The 23,625-nt window shown below is 46.0% G+C and overlaps 9 protein-coding genes across 9 annotated transcripts; 5 read left to right on the top strand and 4 right to left on the bottom strand.

The window, feature by feature from the left end:
* Window positions 1-1,403: 1,403 nt before the first annotated feature.
* TSTA_023940 (bleomycin hydrolase, putative) lies at window positions 1,404-4,171 on the top strand. The gene is made up of 4 exons (XM_002479450.1): window positions 1,404-1,557; window positions 1,613-1,704; window positions 1,756-2,616; window positions 2,671-4,171. Exons 1-4 carry the CDS (start codon window positions 1,455-1,457, stop codon window positions 3,103-3,105), a joined length of 1,491 nt encoding a protein of 496 aa, XP_002479495.1. The 5' UTR covers window positions 1,404-1,454; the 3' UTR covers window positions 3,106-4,171.
* TSTA_023930 (uncharacterized protein) lies at window positions 1,827-4,320 on the bottom strand. The gene is made up of 3 exons (XM_002479449.1): window positions 4,216-4,320; window positions 3,936-4,148; window positions 1,827-3,865 (listed from the first exon to the last, which is right to left on the bottom strand). Exons 1-3 carry the CDS (start codon window positions 4,226-4,228, stop codon window positions 3,339-3,341), a joined length of 753 nt encoding a protein of 250 aa, XP_002479494.1. The 5' UTR covers window positions 4,229-4,320; the 3' UTR covers window positions 1,827-3,338.
* A 402-nt stretch (window positions 4,321-4,722) lies between these two features.
* Window positions 4,723-6,056, top strand: TSTA_023920 (zeaxanthin epoxidase, putative; the record flags this gene model as incomplete). Its single annotated transcript, XM_002479448.1, has 2 exons — window positions 4,723-5,888; window positions 6,020-6,056. 2 exons carry the CDS (start codon window positions 4,723-4,725, stop codon window positions 6,054-6,056), a joined length of 1,203 nt encoding a protein of 400 aa, XP_002479493.1.
* A 1,885-nt stretch (window positions 6,057-7,941) lies between these two features.
* On the bottom strand, window positions 7,942-9,144 carry TSTA_023910 (uncharacterized protein; the record flags this gene model as incomplete). Its single annotated transcript, XM_002479447.1, has 2 exons — window positions 7,942-8,259; window positions 8,284-9,144. The coding sequence occupies 2 exons, from the start codon at window positions 9,142-9,144 to the stop codon at window positions 7,942-7,944; spliced, it is 1,179 nt and encodes a 392-aa protein (XP_002479492.1).
* A 1,096-nt stretch (window positions 9,145-10,240) lies between these two features.
* TSTA_023900 (uncharacterized protein) lies at window positions 10,241-11,333 on the top strand (the record flags this gene model as incomplete). Its single annotated transcript, XM_002479446.1, has 2 exons — window positions 10,241-10,402; window positions 11,016-11,333. The coding sequence occupies 2 exons, from the start codon at window positions 10,241-10,243 to the stop codon at window positions 11,331-11,333; spliced, it is 480 nt and encodes a 159-aa protein (XP_002479491.1).
* Window positions 11,334-12,493: 1,160 nt separating this feature from the next.
* TSTA_023890 (alpha-glucosidase, putative) lies at window positions 12,494-15,675 on the top strand (the record flags this gene model as incomplete). The annotated part of the gene is made up of 4 exons (XM_002479445.1): window positions 12,494-12,731; window positions 12,789-13,505; window positions 13,568-14,648; window positions 14,697-15,675. The coding sequence occupies 4 exons, from the start codon at window positions 12,494-12,496 to the stop codon at window positions 15,637-15,639; spliced, it is 2,979 nt and encodes a 992-aa protein (XP_002479490.1). The 3' UTR covers window positions 15,640-15,675.
* Window positions 15,676-16,236: 561 nt separating this feature from the next.
* On the bottom strand, window positions 16,237-18,086 carry TSTA_023880 (DUF895 domain membrane protein). Its single transcript, XM_002479444.1, has 3 exons — window positions 17,738-18,086; window positions 16,750-17,690; window positions 16,237-16,694 (listed from the first exon to the last, which is right to left on the bottom strand). The coding sequence occupies exons 1-3, from the start codon at window positions 17,990-17,992 to the stop codon at window positions 16,394-16,396; spliced, it is 1,497 nt and encodes a 498-aa protein (XP_002479489.1). The 5' UTR covers window positions 17,993-18,086; the 3' UTR covers window positions 16,237-16,393.
* A 1,191-nt stretch (window positions 18,087-19,277) lies between these two features.
* Window positions 19,278-21,597, bottom strand: TSTA_023870 (uncharacterized protein; the record flags this gene model as incomplete). Its single annotated transcript, XM_002479443.1, has 2 exons — window positions 19,278-21,236; window positions 21,265-21,597. 2 exons carry the CDS (start codon window positions 21,595-21,597, stop codon window positions 19,497-19,499), a joined length of 2,073 nt encoding a protein of 690 aa, XP_002479488.1. The 3' UTR covers window positions 19,278-19,496.
* A 301-nt stretch (window positions 21,598-21,898) lies between these two features.
* Window positions 21,899-23,113, top strand: TSTA_023860 (uncharacterized protein; the record flags this gene model as incomplete). Its single annotated transcript, XM_002479442.1, has 5 exons — window positions 21,899-22,057; window positions 22,104-22,315; window positions 22,372-22,453; window positions 22,508-22,799; window positions 22,851-23,113. 5 exons carry the CDS (start codon window positions 21,899-21,901, stop codon window positions 23,111-23,113), a joined length of 1,008 nt encoding a protein of 335 aa, XP_002479487.1.
* Between the last annotated feature and the right edge of the window lie 512 nt (window positions 23,114-23,625).

The following is a 23,625-nucleotide window of genomic DNA, read 5'->3' as shown; positions in this document are numbered from 1 at the left end:
ACTACAGTATAACTAGGTGATTCATTCTTCCCGAAGGGTAGCTATACGCGACGTACCAACCATACCCTTGAGTCTTCAGAAAGCCGGAATCCTGAAGGCGCACTCGCGTAGACGCCTCTGAAACAAACAAAATACGAAAATAGAATTCGACCATACCATGTTCACTTTTTGGGAGCCACAAGATACCATCGCTTTCGTGTTGGGAATACGATAGAGAATCTCCTACGTCGAAAATAGCCATTAAAGATGTCGAAAGCTCTTGAAATGAAATCATTCAGTGTGGTTTGGACAGCAAATATAGATGCTATCATTCGTCTCTTCCTATTACTCTACTTCGAATCTCTTTGTCTGAATACAAATCGCGGCCGATCACATTGTTCTGTTGTGACGGTAGGAGTTGAAAGAATGCTTCTGTCAAAGAGATTCTGAAACTTCTTGATACTCGAGAGAGCGCGCAACAATGGGAGCTAACAAGATATTTATGGCACTTCGCTATAAAAGACATGTTTTCTCCTGCGATTCAGACACTAACACATCCATCCCCAGACATTCCTTCATAATAGCAAAATCTCGAACGTGAGCAAAGTCAACGAATCTGTCCAAGCTACTGAAGACCGCTGACCGCGACGTATAACAGAAACAACCGCGAAGCACACCTTTCTCGCCCGTTTCCATTCTCCAATAACGCAAACCTCACGAGACAAAATGGACACCGAGGGTCCCCAGAGCACTTTCGATGCTAGGCTTCAAGCAAAGTTCGTCAAGGTTGTTCCCAAGACAAACACAGTGGCAAATATCACCGACTGCATCATACTGTGATATCCTTCTCCTTCGCTCAAAACTTGGCTGTCGTGCTATAAATCACCGACACAGACAACTCATATGATGTGGTGGAGCTGCACGATCAGAACGTCTTTGAACACATATTGGGATCAGAAACATGATTTTAGGGTTCGACCTCGAATAGGGGTGGGATATCTAATCGGGGGACTCGTGGATGATTTTAATAGTAGCAGGACATTGGACTGTATATGTCAAATAGTCTCCTGGAAATATTAGCTTAACAATATTCAGTCTTTCCGCAGTGATTATTACACTGTAGTAGTAGATGGAGATAAAATTGAAATTGAAGACAAATTGAAGATGTCTACTTAGATCAAGCTATCCGTATACGGCTAGCGTGTGAGTACCTTGATGCCGAAATGGCGATAAGTGGGGCCGTACAACCAATGAGAAACCCTGATGGTCTGATAGAGGGCTCTTATTGGCCAAAGTCCTCGGGAACACCCTTATCTGATAATCCCCGCACGTTGCACCTGCCACTTTCGGATGATAACGCGTGACCCCGAGTCCTTCCTTCTCCAACTTTCAATCTCATCTCTTCTTTCCATCATCTTACCTCCATACACCTTTACTATTATTAAAACTGTCAAACATATATCGTCTACAAAACCATGGGTCAATCACCTTCGAAACTGGACGAAAAGGAGGCGGCTGCTAGCATGAGCCGCCGTAGTCTCGACAAAAATGCATATGTATTTGTCGATGATGATGCCCGTACGTGACCATCCACTCACTATGCGATTAAACTATTAACGTGGATGAGATGTAGTGCCTCCTCCATATGAGGTGAGCGACAGAGTCAGCACCATATCTCTAGACCAAACGAAACGATGGGAAGAGAAGCTTCTGTCTTCAGCAAGAGTGAGCCTCACACCAACAATTAATTACCCCCTTTGGGGCTAAACTGAATAGAACCGCCTCGCCATTTCCGCTCTATCACAAAACCCCGTTTCAGCTATCCTGACCAACAACAATGCAGCCGTCGCCGATAGCCAAATTTTCAACATAAAGATCCCCTTCGAGGGCGCCCCAATCACCAACCAACGATCATCCGGTCGGTGCTGGCTATTTGCTTCTACCAATGTCTTCCGAGTTGCCATTATGAAAAAGTACAATCTCAAAGAGTTCGAACTCAGTCAATCTTATCTCTTTTACTGGGATAAGATTGAGAAAGCCAATTGGTTCCTCGAGCATGCCATTCAAACAGCAGGAGAAGACCTTGAGGGTCGTTTGGTGCAAGCTCTTTTTGCAAGCCCAGTCGGCGATGGCGGCCAGTGGGATTTTGTAGTCAACCTGGTCAATAAGTACGGCTTGGTACCTCAGATGCTTTATCCTGACTCGTACAATGCCAAAAATAGCAGCAAGATGGGTTCTCTTATCACGACAAAATTGCGTGAGCAAGCTTTGGTTCTTCGAAAGCTCGTCGCCACTGGCAAAACCGACTTAATTGCTGGCCACAAAGAATATTTCCTACAAGAAATCCATAGCATTCTAACAATTATGCTGGGACCACCTCCGGGTCCCGACAAAGAGTTCACCTGGACATTCTATGATGCGGAAAATAAGTACACCAAAGTCGTGACGAAACCAACCCATTTTGCGTCGACATTGTCAGATAAACAGACAGTGCGGGCATGTGGTGGAACCGATGTTAATGAGCTTTTTAGTCTGGTTAACGATCCCAGAAACGACTATAACCGCCTCTTGACTGTTGATAGACTGGGTAATGTTGTGGGAGGCGTTCCCGTCAGATATGTGAATGTCGAAATGAAGGTAAGTCTTCATCAAATTTGAGAAGCAGGTTAAGGAAGACACTAATGGCAGTAGACGATCAAAGATGCTGCCATCTCCATGCTACGAGCTGGAATACCCGTTTTCTTCGGCAGTGACGTGGGAAAGTTTTCCGATTCTGCATCTGGTATTATGGATACGGAATTATTCGATTTTGACCTGGGCTTTAATATCAAGTTGGGATTGACGAAAGAACAACGCCTGAAGACCGGGGAATCAGCAATGACTCACGCCATGGTTTTGACAGCCGTTCACATTGAGAATGGCAAACCCGTACGATGGAGAGTGCAGAACTCGTGGGGCGAGAGTGCAGGTGACAAAGGCTGGTTCGTGATGACGGACAAATGGATGGACGAATTTGTCTATCAAGTTGTTGTTGATCCACGATTTGTGAGCAAAGAGACTCGAGATGTCTTGAAGCAAGATCCTGTGGTCCTCCCTTTGTGGGACCCGATGGGTGCTCTGGCTTAATCCATTTTCCCTTTGGCCTCGATTTGAACTTTACTACCGGAAATGATAGTTGAATAAGTTTGCTTTCAATGTTGGGAAATATGTAATCTTCACGACTAATAAGATGATTGGTAATGATGGTTTTAGTGCAGAGTAAATATTTGAGATAGAGCATTAATAGCATAGACAATGCCCAAGGAAATCCGAAGCGACTTCGTAAATATTCCGTTGAACAACAAACAGACTTCAGAACATCAAATTTCTTTGAGCCTGTCTTGCACAGATCCCACAACTCCACTAATCAAGCCCTCAGCCTCATGCGTAAAATGCTCAGCTACGTTGCCTGTCACCTCCGTCACATTATGCCCTGAAATTTCGCGCACCTCTTTCTTCAAGGCAAACTTCTCCTCAGCCCAAGTAACCGGCGACAGAATGAAGGACCCCACAACGCAGCCGGCGGTAGCAAACACATGCCAGACGAAGACCAGAAATACTCCGATACCAAAGGGCAAGAAGAATTTAACAAATTCCGTGGTCTGATACAAGTCTTCCTGCGATGAGATCCAGTATTTGGTTGTTTCGCCGTTAACCCTTGTTTCTTCACTAGACTGGTCGTCGTGTCCGGACCTTTCAAAGTCTAGATAGCCGCGATATTCGTTCGGATCAGTCGTTAGTGTCAGAACTGTTGTCAGGGTGACCGGGGCCAGGTAGAAGGGGATGATGAAAATCGAGAAGATTTGTGAGATGGTGACGTAGAGTTTGAGATTATCTTGGTCGAAAGCTGATCATCGACCACATTGTTAGCCCATTCAAACTCAGTTAAGCATACATACAAGGATAACTTGTCGCACCAACTGATCTAACCTCAAGATCAATTCGAGGTGACATAATCTTGTAGAATCGATAAATTGCCTGAATCAGCCATCTCGACCCATTGAAGGACCAAGTCCGACAAAATGGATGCGAGAATGAAGCATTGGGGGTGAAGAACTTTTCAATTGTGGATGCTTGTAACTTTGGAGGAGACTGCGTAAGCAGTTTGATGACAGTGCGGATCTCGCGAACTATTGAGATACATCACGTTCTTAGTATGTTGTTGAGTTCTGCGAAATCATTGTGGTGTTAGTATACCTGGGTCTTCCATGATGTGTGTCTAATCTGGCGACTGGGAAGCCAATTGGATGACATATGTGATCGCAAATGTCAATACAATGATGGTTTAACTGTGTATTGCCTGGAGATGTTGTTGAGTTGGATGAGCTGACATTGATAGATTATTCGCACGTGAAGGTACCTATGATGTCATGCTAGAGTAACCTTGGAACATGCTCTACGGAAGCTCTACGGAAGCTCCACGGAAGCCCTAATCTAATCAATCTTATCACCGAACTTCGGCATCGGCCTCGGTGTGTCTATCATGTTCAATGTTGCCTGTTAAAGCCGGACCCGAGTCCGAGATATATATCAGAAGAGTCTATGAGAAGTATAAATACAGCATGTCTGCTCGAATATTCTATATAACCATGATATATACAACCACTCCTCCACAATAATACAGTTATCCAAGCCGAATAACAAAGACTATCACGATACTTTCAATATCTTCACATATCTTCTTCAAACCCGAGATAGATCAAGATGTCCCCCAAGATTGCCATCATTGGCGCCGGTCCCGGAGGTTTGACACTAGCATCTATCCTCATCCGCAACGGCATCAGTCCCACCGTCTTCGAGCACGATGCATTCCCTGAAGCCCGCACGCAGGGTGGATCTCTCGACCTACACCCTGGGACTGGGCAGGAAGCATTAGCTGCATGCGGTCTAACTCCCCAGTTCGAGAAATATGCGCGTTACGGTGACCAAGATTTTACCTTAGGTGACAAATACGGCAATCGTGTCATGGAAATTAAGGACAAGGACGTTGGTCGTCCAGAGATTGATCGTGGTCAACTTCGTCAAATATTGCTTGACTCAATCCCCAAAGGTGTGATTAAGTGGAACCATCATCTGGTTGCAGCCACTGAAGACTCTCTCCAATTTAGAGATCATATAGAGGTTGGGTGGGATCTGATTGTTGGTGCTGATGGGGCCTGGTCCAAGATCAGGCCGTTATGCTGCTACGTGACTCCTTACTATACCGGGATTTCCGCCTTTAGAATGATGTTGACTCAAGCGAGCACCAAACATGCCGCTCTTTCTGAGCTGGTCGGGAAAGGAACATATTATTCACTTGGGGAGGATGATGGTCTTGCATTGGCTTATCAACGCATGGATAACGACATGATCTCAGTATATGCCTTTGGTCGAAGACCGGAGGACTGGATTCAAAAATCCGGTATTGATGTAAACGATCATAATGCTATTCGTGCTGCTCTCAAGAAGGATTATACCCACTGGGACCCGAAACTATGCGCAGTCTTTGATGAATGCGAAGACAATATCTCGTTCCAGTCCTTGTACATGCTTCCAGTTGGACTGAGATGGCCAGCACACAAAAAAATGGCTCTAATTGGAGACGCCGCTCATCTCATGACACCATTTGCCGGCGAAGGAGTGAACCTGGCCATGACTGATGCTCTGGATCTTGCTAATGCAATAATCTCCAAGCCCAACGACATTGCTGCTGCCATCGCGGAGTTTCAGCCGCGTATGTGGGAACGTGCAAAAATTGCAGGGGAAGTGGCATGGGAGAACGCCATGGCGAGATTTGAGCCTGGCGCGTTGGTGCGCTCGAAGAGACGATTCCAGCGTCGGCTGGAATCGCAGGGTAATCTTCAATTGTTGGAATTGGCGGATAGGAAGAAGTAATTATTCCAAATCCAGCATGTTCTTCCACTAATTTCGAGTACTTCTTTGAAGCGGATTTGTTTTTCATTCAGATTATTAGCCAGTTTTGCCTGATCTAGTTTTGTCTAGATTGATTTGAATTATATAGCAACGAACACATCTCTATTCTACTTGAGCATGTCTAGAAAAACAAGTCCCCATGGGATACACAAATTATATTCACCCTTCTGCTTCTGGCATCTTAGGCTGAGTATGATTGGCCTTCTTTCACATACTCGGTATAACGTTCCGTGTCTGGATATTGTTAGGTTAACATAAGTTATGGTTAATACGTTATACATACCTATCTAAGAGTTAAATTTTTTCCTACTACTCAGGAAAGTGTTATTGGAAGGAGCTTCCCACTCTTTTGTGTGTGCATATCAATGAATTTCAAATGTATATAGATATTTACTAGTCAGGCAAAGGCTTACTGCTCTGTTCTCGTCAAGTGATGTGTATTGTCGACTCTAGCTCGCTCATACACCGTAGCAGCTCTATGAAAGATTGAAAATTGCCTTTTGAGAAGTCACTACTAATTGAGAACAGTGGTAAACAGTCAAGTAACGCCTTATAAAAGTTCTAAATAACTACTATGTGCTGCCAGACCTAGTATGAGACAAGTGACTGAAGAGAAATTTCAGGATAGTCATCTTTCCAGTTACTAAATACCCCCATAACTTGCCTCCAATATCATGTTCAGATCTTGAGGCCGGTAGTCATACTGTCCAAACATCTTTCTGGTTTGTAGATTTATTTCCACATCCCTGATTCAAGCAAGAAGAAGGATTAGACGGCGAAAACAGAGCAAACACATAATGATGTACTCATTTCTAGCACCCGAAAAGGCTTCCATCATATAGGTTCATACAGCAAACACAAGGAGCGTCACCACCGCAGCAGTTCAAGCAATTGTGCTCAATGTTCGCGACTTGGCCGAAAGCTACCATGCGGGGTGCTGTAATTCACGAAGAAGAGGCCCACCAGTGTTAAAATCGTTTCCAGTGAGAGCCGTGACTAAGTACCCAGAGATGCAGCTACCAGTGCAGTCATCAATTATGCCCTCATAAGTAAATAGGCAAATATTAACAGCGTTATCTGTGACATTGACTCCAATTGCGGTCTCGAAACCGTTATGTGTTGATCCAGACACATCGAGACAAGCTTGGACGCGGGAAAACAGGCCGAGGGAGCAAAGAGGAAAGCCTTGGTAGACAACATTTTTGATAGTTTTTGGGGTTGAGAATGGAGAAATTAGGAGGAGTGAATGGTATGGATTGTTGGATACTGTTCAAATACCGGAAAAGATGGGGAGGTATTTATACTTGATTCATCTGTCGTAGGTGAAGATATTCTGAGAGACCAAGCTCTAGTCGACTATCAGAGTCGTATCTCTTAGTTCATATTGATGTCCCAGAAAATGGACAAGTGATGTATCTAATTGCGCAGGATGACCCCGGTGATTTCGCCTTTCTATTCGTAAGTCATAGCACAGAGATCATGTAGTTAGCGCCGTATTTTCGTATCTTACCACGATTTTTCATTGTTTTTCATTAATTGCGGAGAGACTTTGCTCTTAGAGTAGGCTGCCTCTTATTAAGTAAGGTACGATTAAATATTACAGGAGCGGCTGACTTTACTAAGATAAGTTCGATTGTCATAACATGACCAACGAGTAGATACTACAAACGCCCATGATGCATGCAATATCTACACAGTTCGAGATATCGAAATAGGAATAGTGGATATTTGTAAATCCTTGGGGAATATCTTCCGATCTTTGTCCGATACACATGGCTTGTGATAAGACGGAACAATTCTATCGGAAATGGAGATCTCCTTAGGTGGTGATAATGATGGTGTCGCGTGCTTGTTTTTCATTCAAACTGTCAGCCAACTTTACCCAATCTTATTTCATGGAAATTGATATGAATTATGTAGCAATGAATATGCCTCCACGAAAGAGCATGTGTATTACGTTGTTTTAGGTACGTAGCTATGTATCTCCAAGATTCTCTTCGAAATCACACACTATGGCTCGAATACTCCCTTCTTCATCGTTTCCACAGGCTTTTCAATCTTCACGACTGCGATCTGCGAGCGAGTCTGTTCGAAATGCACGCTTCCATATCTCAGCAAATCCGCAAAAGTTCCTTCTTCAATGTCCTTGTTCACATTCTCGGGTTTATCCAACAATATACCCAGAGCTGGGGTCTTGGTCAAATTTTTGCCATGCGTAATCTTTTGCATGCTCGATTTAGTCAAAAGCCTCCAAATGAGCTCGTATGCTTTCTTGTAGCGCTCTGATTCCGGATCATCATCAAGTCTTGTCGTCAAAGCCTCGAAGAACTGTTCGCCTTGGTAACCAATTACCTTCTCCGCTGCCCAGTCTTCCTCCATTGAATCAAACCAAAGGATGTTATTCTGGGCATAATCGGCGCAACTGAATCCGTCACCGGCTTCCTCTAACATACACAATCTCAACCACGCAATCACCTGCGTAATATACTCGAACACCACACCTGGACCCACCTGAAAGTCCCATGCAAACCCCCTACGTTGAGATGCAGAAAAATCCAGTTTTTGTGCAAACGCCACGAGAGGATTTGCTGATAGACCTTCGTGGGAGTTCTTGCCACTCCACAAATACACGAAAAGATCATGCCATCTCTTGATAAATGGATCATGCTGGCGCGCCGCTACAAAGTGATTGGCCATTACTGTGCCATACATCCATGGCACACTGACTTGCTGCGGCTTTGACGGATCGGACAGTATATCCCAGCAAATCTTGTCCAGGCTGCGTATCAGAATAATCCCAACGTCTATAAAGACACCGCCGTAGAGATATGGCAATGCGCCACGTAGGAAGTCCGCACTATGGGGTCCGGTATAGGGTCCCTTGAGGGTACCCTTCACGAACGCCTCGGGCAGCATTGCAGGCGGTACATAGTTGAGTGCATGGTTTGGTGAGTTGGGAACTGCATCAAGAATTCGAATTGTCCATGACGGGCCACAAAGCCGTGCCCAGTTGATAACATTGCGACGGGTCCAGGCAGGCATACTGTCAAGCCCAGAATCCCAGAACGCCCATATATTCTTCTCGGATGAATTCAATGGTGCGGCTTTGCGCAAAGAAGCAACTATTTCATCATCAGATCGAGAATCAGCGGATTCGACGAATCGAAGCTGATTCTTGAACTCTTTGGGGATCTCGTACTTCGGAGCAGTCATTTGTCTTGATTACGACAGAATATATAAAAAGGCCCAATTGCATTTAGTATATGAACATCAGAGAAGATTTCCATCACTTTATAGTTGACACCCCAGCCTTTGAAATACTCGCTGTAAACAAGAATATACGAAGCGACCAATCACAGGCTCCCCAACTAGTTACCTCTCAGGGCTGACATGCTCAGATTGTACGAACGAACCAATCACCTTGCAAGGTTAGTAAAGACTGTTGCTGGAAACTGACCACCTTTTGTGTGCCTGAGATGCCTAAGAGAAGAAAATCGCCATCAATTGTACGAGGGCTGAGGTCTCTAAGCCAATTATTGGAAGTTGAACAAGTAACCTATAGAGTCTAGACCGCAATATATCTATACAGCGGGGGAAATATCTGAGAGCCGTTTAATACCTACGTTTTTATGAAGAAAACATAAATAAAGTAGAAAGATTTATAGTTTGATTTTAGAGTTCCAAGGCTGAGAGGCATCCATGGATATCCGCGATCTTTTATGGGATTTTGGTGCGTGAAATGGGCCGACGACGTTGACAAACAGTTGAAAACCAAAGGCATAAGTTCACCTGAACCAAATCCGAGAATAAAATGGAGAAGCAGGAGACGATACGACTATTGAAGTCCACCATTGCGATTTATTTAGGTTACTAGTAGTACAGTAAGTTTAATTCAAAATTGGTTTTATACCCGACGCGTAGCCCTAGCCCTAAGCCCTAACTCATGTAGAAGTATAATTTTATGCGTAGTTATTTTCCGATGTCATTGCTATAGAAACGAGAACCAACAGCAGAGTGACAACACATGAATGACCTTAGAGTCGTACATGTTCGAAATGCAGCTACGTATTGAAAAATGACCACAGAACTGTGTGCTGTAGTATGCATCTATTCGTTGTGTAGATGTAGTGCAACCCGCCTTGTATTTTCTAGATAAGTATAAAAGGAATGATTGCACCGAATTCAAAACGATCTTCGAGAATCTGATACTTATCTCTTCTTCTTCCCATCCAAGAAGAGAGCAGCTAGCGGCAAGTAAATCTCAGTTCATTTGCTGTAAAGTTGGCTATCAAACTGAGACATCGACAAAATGGCATCTTCACATTCAAGCAGAATCTCTTCCTTGATCAAGGAATTATCCGCCGTTGAACAACAATCCAACGGCTCGATCTACGAGAATGAGGAACTTCGCACGGATGCCGCGCATCTAGTTCGGAAACTGGCTGTGGCTCTGGAAAGACCGCATGAAGCAGTTTTGATAAATGCGTCACAAATATGTATGACGATTAGATCAGGTTGAGAGTACTTCCTTCAAACCAACAGCCATCACTCTAACATTGAAAGAAAGAGGATCCATTCAGGCTGGCGTTAAATATCTATATAGCCATGCATGTACAATTTCATTACCAGGGATTCACAGCTCATCAAACATCCAGGTATCTCACGTTTCCCGTCTATGCTTCCGGGATACTTTGCATATTGTGACTACACATCCCCCGTCGATGTCGAGACGGGCCGTTCCAGTGCCCCACGGCATAAAAGACACGGCATTCGACTACTGGGCCAAAGACCCTGTAACAACGAAAGTTTTTAAATACTTTTATAACCGGCGTCCGCGGAAGTAGGTCTCACTGGGTTCACTGGTTTCAAGTGCAGGAAGAGCTCATTAATGTCTCAAGTGGAGAAGATGAAGATGTCCTGCTCGTCGATATCGGGGTATGAAACAATACCTGTGCTGAATGTCGGTCAGATAGGGCGTCTGTGGCTAATGCTTTATCTGCTTGCATTCAGGCGCAAAAATATATTTCATGCATCATGTACTGCATGACTGGCCAAATAACGATGTTGTGTGAATCGTCTCATAGATTGGCAAAGCGATGAAGTCGAGTTATTCGAGTTGGTTGCTGGGAGAGGGTGTGTTGCAAGATACGGATTGTCACCTCAATCCTGCTCTGGTGGACTGGCATATGATGGTGCTACACTCTGGTATGATGAGAACGGTCGGGCGGTGGAGGATGGTATTTGAGAAAGCCGGGCCCAAGTTGGTCAAGAACTGGACACCTCCGGGAGATGGAGACGGCATTGTAGAAGCTGTTCGTGAGGGGCCGCATGGAGACGTAGAATTTGTAGAGAAAAAGGAATCCGAAACAGAGACTTCTGTGGAAAAAAAAAAAACTTCTTGATCCATACGAAGCTCATTCCTAGGCAAATTTGGTTTGGGCCCTGGGAAAAAGCCTTCCACCGGCAGTTGTGACGAAAGAGCCTGCATGCCAACAAGGAAATACTGGGCTCTAGTTAGACTCTAGTTAGACTAACTTCTAGCCTTTTAATGCTTGGGCTCGGGGGCGTGATCTGCTGTGAGGCGGGGTAGCTTCCAGGCGCTAATGCTTGAGCATGCCGGCGCCACCAGCGCCACCGGATTATTTGCGGGGTCACCGAGAAGTTATTCTTTCGAGTGTAGAGAATGGACGTGGAAAGAAACGAGGAAATGAAGGAATTGGCTCTCTTACGATGAGGTTGTCAATTGCTTCGGATCACGGCGGAAAACTTCTCGGCGCATCTAGTAGGTAGCCAACTTCCCAGCCTTCTCCGTCGATTGGCTGTCTGAATCAGTGTACAAAGAACGCAGCTCAGGCGGGGTAGTGAACTTGATTCTGAACCTGGCTGTGGTCTTGGTTGCTCCGACTAAGGGCCGACTGCATGATGAAATCTAATAAGAGAGGTGAGAATCAAGGAAACCGACATCGCTGGCTGAGCCAAAAGCATGCCGGTATTCTCGGAATGTATGCGCTCTAGCCAGAGAGACGAGAATATTAAAGTACATGAAAGGATAGAATAGATAATGTAGTTATTCGCAGGTTGAGGAAAGAAGGAAAGAAAACGAGTCAGGTCACGGGGAGGGTGGACTCTTTCGGGAAGGACCTTCTGCTAGCCTCAAAACTTCGTCTGATCTTCCACTCTACACAATCAGGTCAAATTTCCGGCTTCTCTCCGTCTGGTCCCCGGACATTCTATGGTGTGCATCTTCGCCGCTGGATTCTCCTGGCCTTGTTAGGGTGACATCGTGCTTGCCAATTGCATAGGTCAAAAAACCAGAGCTCCACAGCTGGCCTAGAGATGACGGACTGGCGCATTCTTTTGCCGTTCACCGGTCAGTCAGCCAGTAGCACAGGCCGGTCGAGAATGAAACGAGCAAAACATGGCAGAAGCTGGGGAAAGAGGATGAAAAATTTTGTCCGAGCTATATATATAAAGGTGAGCTTTAGATCCGGCCGCCCAATGCAAGGGATGCTTGTCGGAATCCATTGCTCTGTGTCGGTGCCACTCAGTCTCACCCACGACAATGTGGTCGACGTCCATCATGAAAGGCTTGGTAGCCACAGGATATCTCATTGCGAGTGCCAGTGCTGCTGCAGTACTGGCAACTCGCGATGCAGCTACTTGCCCTGGCTACGAAGCAACAAATGTGAAAACAAAGCAGGGGAGCATTGTCAGTGCCGACCTCACTCTTGCTGGACCTCCTTGCAATGTGTATGGCACGGATCTGAACAATTTAGTACTACAGGTTGACTACGAAACCGGTATGAGAAGATGAAACCAGCTGCTCGATTGACCTTCTACTAATTGAGCCCTTCTAGAGACACGCCTTCACGTCAAGATTTATGATGCAGCTGAACAGGTCTACCAAGTACCCACTTCCGTTCTACCACGACCAGAAAGCACAAACATCAATCCGGCGAAATCAGACTTGAAGATCACAATTGTAAACAGTCCATTTTCATTCAAAATAACCCGCAAATCCAATGGCGAAGTTCTCTTCGATACAGCCGGTCAGCCATTGATCTTCGAGTCTCAATATCTCGGACTGCGCACCAGTCTTCCTGAATCACCCTATCTTTATGGGCTGGGTGAAAGCACTGATCCTTTTCCACTGCCAACAAACAACTACTCCCGCACCCTTTGGTCCCGTGATGCTTACTTGACTCCGCAATACTCCAATTTGTACGGGAATCACCCTGTATACTTTGACCATCGGGGAGCAAAGGGTACTCACGGCGTATTCCTTTTGAACAGCAATGGAATGGACATCAAAATCGATCAGGACAAAAATGGTCAATATTTGGAGTACAACACTCTTGGAGGCGTTTTGGATTTTTACTTCTTAGCTGGACCAAGTCCAAAAGATGTTGCCGTTCAATATTCCGAGACCGTCGGAAAGGCAGTCATGATGCCGTACTGGGGATTCGGCTTCCACAACTGTAGATACGGCTACCAGGATGCTTTTGAGGTTGCAGAAGTTATCGCTAACTACAGTACTGCTAACATACCACTCGAGACGCAATGGACTGATATTGGTGAGTTTTGTCATTACGAGTGGTTTCTTTCTCCGTTACATGGTTGCTAACAATACATTCAGATTACATGGACTTGCGAAAAGTGTTCACACTAGATCCATTGAGATATCCAGTGGATCTTGTCCGTCAGGTCGTGTCCTATCTCCATAAACATGACCAGCATTACGTCGTGATGGTCGACCCTGCAGTAGCTTATCAGGATTATGTGGCATTTAATAATGGAGTTGATGCCGGTGCGTTTCTGACAGTTTCTAATGGATCGGTGTATCAGGGTGTAGTCTGGCCTGGACCTGCTGCATTCCCTGACTGGTTCGCATCAAACACACAGTCTTACTGGAACAACCAGTTCGCGACATTTTTCAGTCCTGATGACGGTGTGGACATTGATGCTCTGTGGATCGATATGAACGAAGCCTCCAATTTCTGTCCCTACCCTTGCTCCGATCCCGCAGCGTTTGCTGTGTCCAATGGAGATCCTCCAGCTCCTCCAGCAGTGCGGATTTCGTCTCCCCGTCCTATTGCTGGCTTTGGGCCCGATTTCCAGCCCCAGTGTATTGCTAATGTGAACTTTACCGTCTACGCGGAGACATACTTTGGTGAAAATATCTACGTCCTCGGAGACTCGCCTACCCTCGGGTCAGGGCTTGTCTCTGGAGCTGTCGCAATGAGTGCCAACAATTATCCGGAATGGCAGGTTACCGTTCAGATGCCCGCCAACAACACGTTTTCATATGAATATGTTCGCAAGGAGAGCGATGGTAGCTGGATCTATGAAAGCAGCAACCGCACTATCACCACTGGTGACTGCCACACTGGACTACAGTCTGTCTCAGACACCATAACCACCAGCTCGGGAAATCGAAAGAGAGGAATCACACCTGTCCCAGTTGTTCGCTCCCCAGTAGCAGCGGCATTACAGAAACGAGATGGTTCTATGCTCGGACTTTCTGATCGGGATTTGATCAATCCCAAATATTCCATCAACAACACCGCTGGCTCAATTAGCAACTTAACCATCCAAACAGACCTTGTTCATGAAAACGGTCTCGTTGAATATGATACCCACAACATGTATGGTACCATGATGAGTGCCGCCAGTCGCAATGCAATGCTTAATCGTAGACCCAGTGTCCGCCCTCTCGTGTAAGACTCCAAAACGGTCTATTTTAATAACATACTGATTTTTTATAGGATTACTCGTTCCACCTTTGCCGGTGCTGGTCGTCAAGTAGGCCATTGGCTTGGTGACAACCACGCCGACTGGGATCACTATCGTTGGACTATTGCAGAGCTTCAGGAGTTTGCTGCTATCTACCAGATCCCCATGGTTGGAAGCGATATCTGCGGCTTTGACGGAACGACTACCGATGAATTATGTTCTCGCTGGGTTTTCCTCGGCGCATTCTCTCCATTCTTTCGTGATCACTCCGACAATACCTCGCCTCCACATGAGCTCTATCGGACTGACGCTATTGCGAAGGCGGCTCGTACTGCCATTGACATTCGTTACCGTTTGCTGGATTATGCCTATACTGCGTTATGGACACAGACTCAGACTGGCTCGCCAATGATCAATCCTATGTTCTTCGAATACCCAACCGATATGAACACGGCAACGCTCCCTTATCAGTTCTTCTGGGGTGACAGCATTCTCGTGGCTCCTGTTACTGATGAAAACTCGACATCCGTCTTTGTCTACTTCCCTCGTGATTTGTTTTATGACTTCTATACCGGGAAACCCGTGACTGGAAAGGGAGCAGCCGTCACTTTGACTGATATCGCCTTCGATACTATTCCTTTGTATTATAAGGGTGGCAGTATCGTCCCTCAAAGAATTGCCTCTGCCAACACAACGGCTTTGTTGCGTCAGCAAAACTTTGAGATTGTCATTGCCCCTAATGCTTTCGGACAAGCATGTGGCACTTTGTATCTGGACGACGGAGACAGCATCGACCAACCAAAAACCTCTGTGATCAACTTCGAGTACTTGGATGGCCTGTTTTCGATGACGGGTACGTTCGGATATGATGCTGGCAATGTGGTGATTAGTCAAATTACTGTTCTGGGACAGAATGTGCAGAAGCATTCTGTCGACCTGAAGTTGTCTGGGCCTTCTGTCGGTATATACTTGTGATGACTGTATATTGGACTGTCCATAGTATAAATTACGTAGATACGGCCTTACAATAGACTACGACCTTTACTATAAAGCAACTACACTTTCAGTTCAACATGCCACGGTATGAAACTCCTGTTTCTAGGTATCGCAATTAGGGTTTACTAGACTCAGTGCTGATGTCGGAATATACATTGGTCTCTTATCAACCTTAATCGCAATAAGAAGTCGAATCAGGACTCAATTGCAGCCCAAACAATGATACCTTCGTGCTCTATTATATGTCACTGACTTTTCATCGAAAAGAAGAGATCCCCGCATGCAGTGAACCGCATGCGACCTCAATGATGCCGATATCGAGGGGTTCATGCGACATTGGACTTGAATGGATTGATGGCTTCCATGAATCGGAGTAACAACGCACATAGCTACCCTCCTGTGTAACAGCCAATGTGGGATGAACCTTGGAAAGTCCATGACTCCGATTATCTGGGTACTAGGTAAGGTGTACCTGGGACAGCCTAACCCGAACTCCTATTACGTACTACGTCCCTGACAAGGAACAGTTCAAAAGGTAGAAAGTAGATTAACCAAAAAAGGCTTTAATAATTACATGCAGATCCAACAGTTCATCGTATTGAATATTAGACAACTCGTCGCATATAGGGTATAGATTCATTAACCATCCATCACAAGTCCAACTATGTAAAGGAAAGAGATAAATGGTAGTCAGACCGGATATCTATCCAACCGAACAATGTTAATGGAAAGCTTAAACCTTCTCAGGAGCCTTCTCAATAGGGATAGTAGGCAAAACGTCCTCTAAAGTCTCATCAACATCAGCCAAATCAGCCTCAAGTTCGACATGATCCTTGATACGAATGAAAATCAGTGGTGCAGCGACGACAAGAGAACCAAGCAACAAGCCTATGTTGGATGCCCATTCGCCGGCATAGGAGAGGTGGTGCCAGTCCAGGGACCACATGACGGCGGCACCGGCGGATTGGAGACCCTTGTAGAATCCGACGTAGTTGGCGGTACGACGACCGGAATTGGAGAGGGCACCCATGATCCTATATCATCAGGTTAGATTCGAAGAAAGAGACGAGAAAAAGAAACTGGACATACCAGTACATGCAACCTTGCCAAATGGCATCGTAGCATCCGTAAAAGAAGTACAGGAACATAGGTCCGACATAGCCAGGAGTGGTCCAATCCCAAGGTACAAATCCGCTGTCCTTGGACACATCGGCACGGGTGTATTTCTTCTGCCAGGCCCAGCCGCCACCATAGATGGCAGCAGTCACGACGACAAGCACCACGAACATGACGCGGGCACGGATGGTACGTCGAATCTTCTTGTTATCAAGCAAGGGACCAACAACAGAGGCGGCACAGATCTGAGCGAACCAGTACAGGAAACCGTTCAAGGCGCGCGTACGGGTGTCAAAGTAAGCAGCGTTAATGGCGTTTTCCTGGTAGGTATAGAACCAGTTGGAGGACCACATCATGGGAAACAAGAGGAGAATATACGGCTCAGCAAGGATGCAGTCGTACAAGCCCTTGATTTCGGACATCCAGCTTGGGTTCTTCATGAGAATAACCTTTGTACCGTCGGAACGAATGATTTTGTCGGCATCGACGAGGAAAAGTGCCAAGCAAGCGCCAGCAACCATCAAGACGATGAAACCAATGTAGGTGCCGTCACTGACAGTCGAGGCAGTTTTGACATGGATATTCTGGCCGAGGGGGATCAAACTACCGATACAGCCACCGATGTTGAAGATCGCCCAGAACCAAGCCCAGTAACGGCCCTTTTGAGCTTCGGTGGGGTAGGACACCATAATGACACCCTGGGCAGCCCAGAGGACACCGGCGCAAACACCGAGGAAGGCGCCGGCAAAGATGTTGAAGCCGGGGACATTGTGGTGGACAGAAGCAAGAAGAGACCCGGCGTAGATGCAGTAACCGAGACCACCGAAGCCGATGGAAATACGAACACCGAGACGGTTGACAATAGTACCAGCCAGGAAACCGACTACGGAGAAAGTCGAGTTGAGTGCGACGTTCTAAAAATTAGCTATCGTCCTTCACTCTTAAAAGAAAGAGAACTCACCATCTTGTCGGCCAGGTCGGGATCGGTCTTACCACCACCACCAAGACCACCCAGAGCATTAAACATACCCGGGCACAAGAAACACACAAAAGCGACTAGACCTAGCTGGACGGCGGGCGAAGCGTACCATGGTATTCTGCCGCGACGTTTGTACATCCATCCTTTGGGCAGTTGGTCAGGGGTCCAGGACTCGTTGATGATGGTCTCGTGAGTTCCCTTTTCGGTAGGGTAAGGCTGGTCGACGGTGTCGGCCATTTCGTCCGAGGGTTATCAATAAATAACAGCGATATTATTTATCTAGGTATTTATTCATGCATATACGTATAAGTATATACAACGGAAGAGACACGACGAGAGAAACAAGTTGACTTGGAGGCGATCTGGTTCTTTTTATCGTAGCTGGAGGGCCCACTCGGTTAAGCTACCAGGCGCTAAGAACCTAGTGGAGTCACATCAAACGTCTAGCTCAATAGTAACAGTCTGATACTCCTTAATCCGATGCTGTGGTTTGACTTGTTTCAATGCAACCCAGTCATCCAATGAATCGTATCAGATATTGAGCTTACTCGGTAAGACTGCTTTGTTTCCGGTCTATGGGCAACCTCTCCTGCTGCAGTTCGTTACTCTGTCGTATTTCTCGTGATACAAGATGTCGTATAAAGAATGTATGTATATACTAACTATGTTAAGCACATACTAACCGTTTATTGAGAAGAAAAGTCAGCCAATCCATCAGCCCACAAGGTAAATGCCTATTGGCTGATTCTTATCTTGCCGGGCCAAGCGCTTTACGGAATGTGGACTAGTGCACGCATGCCGATTGGCTGAGTCTCGCCCCCAGACCCATCCCTGATAGCAGCGTTGCAACCCTCCGAGTCTGTTTTGGGCTTAGCGTGGCGCGTCCCCAGATTGGCAGGATCGCACTGTAACATCGCATTCTCTGTTCACGATGAAGTTTATTATGTAACGCTACAACATCGATGCTGCCGTCTCTTCCCAGTTAGAATTCAGAGCTGAGATGTATCGCGTGAGCGACACATGGCAGCGTCCATGTGTCCGGCTCCCCACTTCCCCTCACTCGTCTCGAGTACAGAATCTGGAGTATGTTAGGGCACCGTGCCATTGACTACTGATCGGTTCTTGTAGTCTACTACTGTACTATAGTAGTGATCAGTCATCATGTTTCATAGGGGAAAAGGAGAAGGTGTTCACGTGGCCATTCTGATTCGTGCACTGGGTCTGCACAGTATCCAATCAGAGTGTGTATTCCTACATATGTCTTGGATGGTCCTCGAGAAGAGATATCAATCAATGAGCTGTCACAGTTACAGGGTCTCGACTCAGTCGATTGACTCGATCACGCAAAAGCAACAAGCACACCAATCGAAATAAGCAGCGCCCATACAACCTCGGCCAATACTTATCTTAGCTATCTACTACTGCTGATAAGGAATATCAAGAGCTTATCAGCCTTAGCTCCCACTGCCACGGTATCATCTACTTAGATCCTCCACCACCGTCCATTATTCTTGTTGGTATCAACTTTCTGCTAGTGTTGGTATCGAGATATGATATGGACATGCAGGGATTCCTGGATGGATCACCATGATAAGGACAAAATCATCTAGTTAGTTGCAGATGTGCTATCTTGATGCCCAAGTCATAATCATACGATACCATCCATGTCAGTGGTGGGTACGGCGAGAAGGAACATGCAGGGTCCACGGGTGTGTATATCTAGCCCTAACCCTAGCATTGCCTAACTTTCTCTTCCCTGCATCAAACTACTAAACAGTGCCGTATCAACCCCCTGCAACGCCCAATCGTCTACATCAAGTTCCAGACCGGGTATCGGATCAATATACCACGGCTGTGATTGCCGGAAATCCACATCTCCCTGATCGCGACCTGCAGCTGGCTCGTCGAAAACACGATCTGCATCACTTGCGTGTGGTACGTATTGAGAAGGGTGTTCTATTATGATAGTCCCACAGTGCGGAATGTGTATACGGAGTTCGTCAGAAGCTTCATTTATTTGACCCACGCATCGGGACTTCTCAACATTCTCTAAGGCTCGCATCTGATAACAGCTCCCTCTGAACGAGTTGTCCTCGATATCAAGGAGTGGCCCGAGTATACTTGAGATTTGTCTGGCAACGACGCCACTATTTTCCCGAGCCATTTTCTCCATGATATCAAGCAGACGTTCCAGTAAGCCTCGATCACTCAATCGCTGATGTCGAAGGGACTGGAGACAACTGATGTCATTCTGGTCCTGGCGTCGAGTTTCGATATGCGCAAGACATAAAGTGGTGCTCGCAATAAAGGCAATAAAATCAATCCCACGGCAATACGCAGGTGATAAAGCGAATTCATGAAAGGCAACGAATTGAGTTATGATCGCGCGACTAGCGTTGGCAGCTGTCATCTTGCTGTAATCGTACTTCGGGTTGATTGAAGGCGGCAGCAACATATACGGCAAATGCAACTGAACTAGGAGGTGATAGTGAGTAAACTGATTCATAAGACGAATCGACTCTTCAAATGCCTTTCCATCGTTGCCAACAATGGTAGCAAGATTGGAGTTCAGTGCCCACCAGTGCGGTGGCATCGACTCTGAAGCTTCTTGGAGCATTTTATCAATTTTGTACGTTGCCACAAGATCAGTTTTCTCGATACTGTTGCGCTGAAGAATAAGCCCGCCTGCAATCGACTCTAGACGTTCCATACGCTCCACGGCTATGGAGTTTGTCAGAGCATCTGAACTAGCAAAGGTATTTTCTGGTGAACCCTGCGGAAGACCAAGCATCAAAGACAGATATCTGTCTGAGCAAACTAAACGAAACCACATGTAATCTGGATCGATACGGTCCTGTGTTGAAATCTCGAGGAACAAATTTAATGACCCGGTACCTGTATGTAGCCCCATCATCTGCGCCGCGACCATGGCCCTGCGGTTCGCCAACCAGGCGCGGCGAAGATTGCCGGCGTTATTCAAGTACATGCTCTCGATCATGACACACTCGAGTCCCTCAAGTGAATTTATAAGCTCGTCATTACTTGTGACCAACCTGGTGGCTGTAGTAAACGCTCGAGACATAACGGTCTGGTAGCTTGAAGTCAAACCGTCTAGTTGGCTAGTAGAGCATGGTGGAACTCCTTGCAAAAAAGTTGCTAGCAATAGTAGCTTTCTTGCAATGAGGACCGGATGCGACTCTCGTACCGGTAGCTGGAGTATATATCGCGGAGGTGGAAATCTCCCAGAGAAATAGTCAGAATACGACTTGCAGATCACCCCATGCAACAACACCGAAACTCCAACTGGTACACTTAGGATAATATCGAGGTCCTGCTGATCAGGCCATGCTGCTATCAGAGCACGGCTTAGATCGTCAAAATCACTGCTCAGTTGATTTTGCAGGTCCGAGTTGGGAGCAGGGTGATGTTGCGGGGATTCAGTAGCATGATTAGTGCCTTGCTTTTTGTTATTAACTGAGTCCTTAAGCAATAGTTGTGAAGGTACTTACCACTGGCTGCGTGTTCGCTTGATCTGACTGGCCTCTCAACGTATTCAAAGCATCAACACCGCTTCGCTTGACCAGTTCCTCGACTAAAGATTCTACTCGACCAAGCCGGTCAACTCTGCTTGCCAATGCGAGCTCATCGGGAAATTCCTGGCTGATGCATCTGGTTTGACGGCTTCTGCACCCATCACAAATTATGTCAGTGGGTGCTGTAAAGGTGCATCGGATTTTACGCCGTTTGCACTCCCAGCAAGACTGCGTTCCTTTTCGGATCTTGCGTTTCTTGGGTACATTTGACGTCTCCGCCGCGGCTGGACGTTTCCTCTGGTCATCCATGTCGGATTTAGAGATATGGCAACCAAACCATTAAGGCATAAGTGATACGGTTCGATATTTATGTTGTATGATGTTGGTGGATGGATAAGCATCTCCGCCCGCGGCGGAGGATTCACTCGCTAGACCCACCAGGTGACTTCCTCTTTTGGGAAAACCCAAAGGGGGTACCTGGGCGGTTATTCTTCGCTTCGGACTGAACCTCGAGAACAATCCGTTTCGTGCGTATATAAAGCATCTGAGATCCCTTCTACAAGTACAATTCTCAACACACAATTGGAGTACACAATACAAAGCTTTCACAATGGTCAAGGTCGCCGTAGCCGGTGGTTCTGGCCGTGAGTCAATGCCCAATCGTGAGATAGATGTAGACAAGGCTAACTGTACCTTAGAGGTTGCTCTAGAGATAATCGATGCTCTCTTAGCTTCTAAGAAACATGATATCACCATTCTAAGCAGAAGGGTGAGTACTCTCGTGATGCACGAATCATCCAGCTAAAGCCTTGCAGAAAGCACCTGAGATTCCTATCGCACCCGAAATACACTGGCACATGGTAGAGTACGACGACAAAAACGGCCTAATTGAAGCCTTGCATGGAACTCATACCCTATTGTCCTTTGTGCAAATTCTCTCCGATCCCGACCAGAATTCGCAGAAGAATCTCATAGACGCCGCGATTGCTGCTGGCGTGAAACGCTTTGCACCTAGTGAATATGGAAGGTAACACCGCTCTATATAATGCAATCCAGAGAGTGCACTAACCGACAAATACATAGCAAGGGAACAACCGATATGGCTTGGTGGCGCGGGAAAGAGGTAATCAGAGAGTACTTGGCAGAGGTCAATGCAAAAGAAGATGTGAATATTGCCAGTATACCTCCATTCAAGTGTGACTGATTTGTTGTTAATCAGGTTCTTGAGTACACCCTGTTTCAACCCGGTCTCTTTTTAGACTACCTGGCTTATCCCTACAAGACAGCTAAACACGTCAACCCGCTGCAAACCGTCTTTGATTTTGCAAACAGGCGGGCTATGGTTGTTGACGGCTACGAAGATGCTATCATGACACTAACCACCGTATCAGATGTTGCTGCAGTTGTCGCTCGTGCAGTTGAATATGCTGGCAAGTGGCCTATGATAGGTGGCATCAGGGGAAACAGAGTCACCTTCTCTCAAGTTCTTGATATTGGTCGCAAAGTTAGAGGTACGGATCAACTGATCCTCTATGCTAGTCTGTATTGACACGGAAATACAGGAAATTCCTTTGAGGTCGCCAAGGCGAAAGTTGAAGATCTCGAGGCTGGAGAGCTCAAAACTTCATGGGGCTTGGACGCAGTTCATCATTCCGTACCTAAAGACCAATCAAATGATCTTCTAAAGCAAGTATCTGTTGGTATTCTGCTAAGCTGTCTCAAGGGGGCTTGGGACGTATCGGCCGAGTTCAACCAGACTTTCCCTGACTATGAGTTCAGCTCGATTGAGGATTTCCTCAGAAAGACATGGGAGGGAAAACTATAGAGAAGTATTTCTTGGCTACCTTGCATATAATTTCTAGTGACTATAATGTTATAGTTAGTCGTTTGCCAAATTATCATGTCAATGTTTCGTCTCCTGCCTCCCATATCACATTCCCGTAGCCCTAACCCTTACCCTGGATACCGTTTAAAGATACCTGGCGCAACGTCTTACCAACATTGTGACCGGTATGGGTAAGCCGCTGCGACAGGTATATGATTGGTTAGACTACTTATGATGGGTCTCAGCTAAAGTGTTGGAAAATTACAAAAATTTAGTGTCATGTAAACTTTGACATGCAGCCCCTTTGAAATGTCAACTTTGACAATACCGCCAAGAATTTTAATATTACATGACTGTAATTTATTAGGCAATAAAATTGAGTGATACAATTGGTTAACCAATATAATATAAGCCATATGCTGTGAAATAAGTGACTAGTGTGTAAAGTGCTCCACTGCAGCTGACAAGCAATTTTGTCAATTCTGACAAAAATTCACCGTCGCGTCGATAGA

This window comes from Talaromyces stipitatus, genomic scaffold (assembly GCF_000003125.1).
Source record: "Talaromyces stipitatus ATCC 10500 scf_1105507295541 genomic scaffold, whole genome shotgun sequence".
In the NCBI taxonomy this organism is placed as follows: Eukaryota; Fungi; Ascomycota; class Eurotiomycetes; order Eurotiales; family Trichocomaceae; genus Talaromyces; species Talaromyces stipitatus.
Note: the sequence above shows the minus strand (reverse complement) of the source record. Positions and strands in the feature narration are given on the sequence as shown.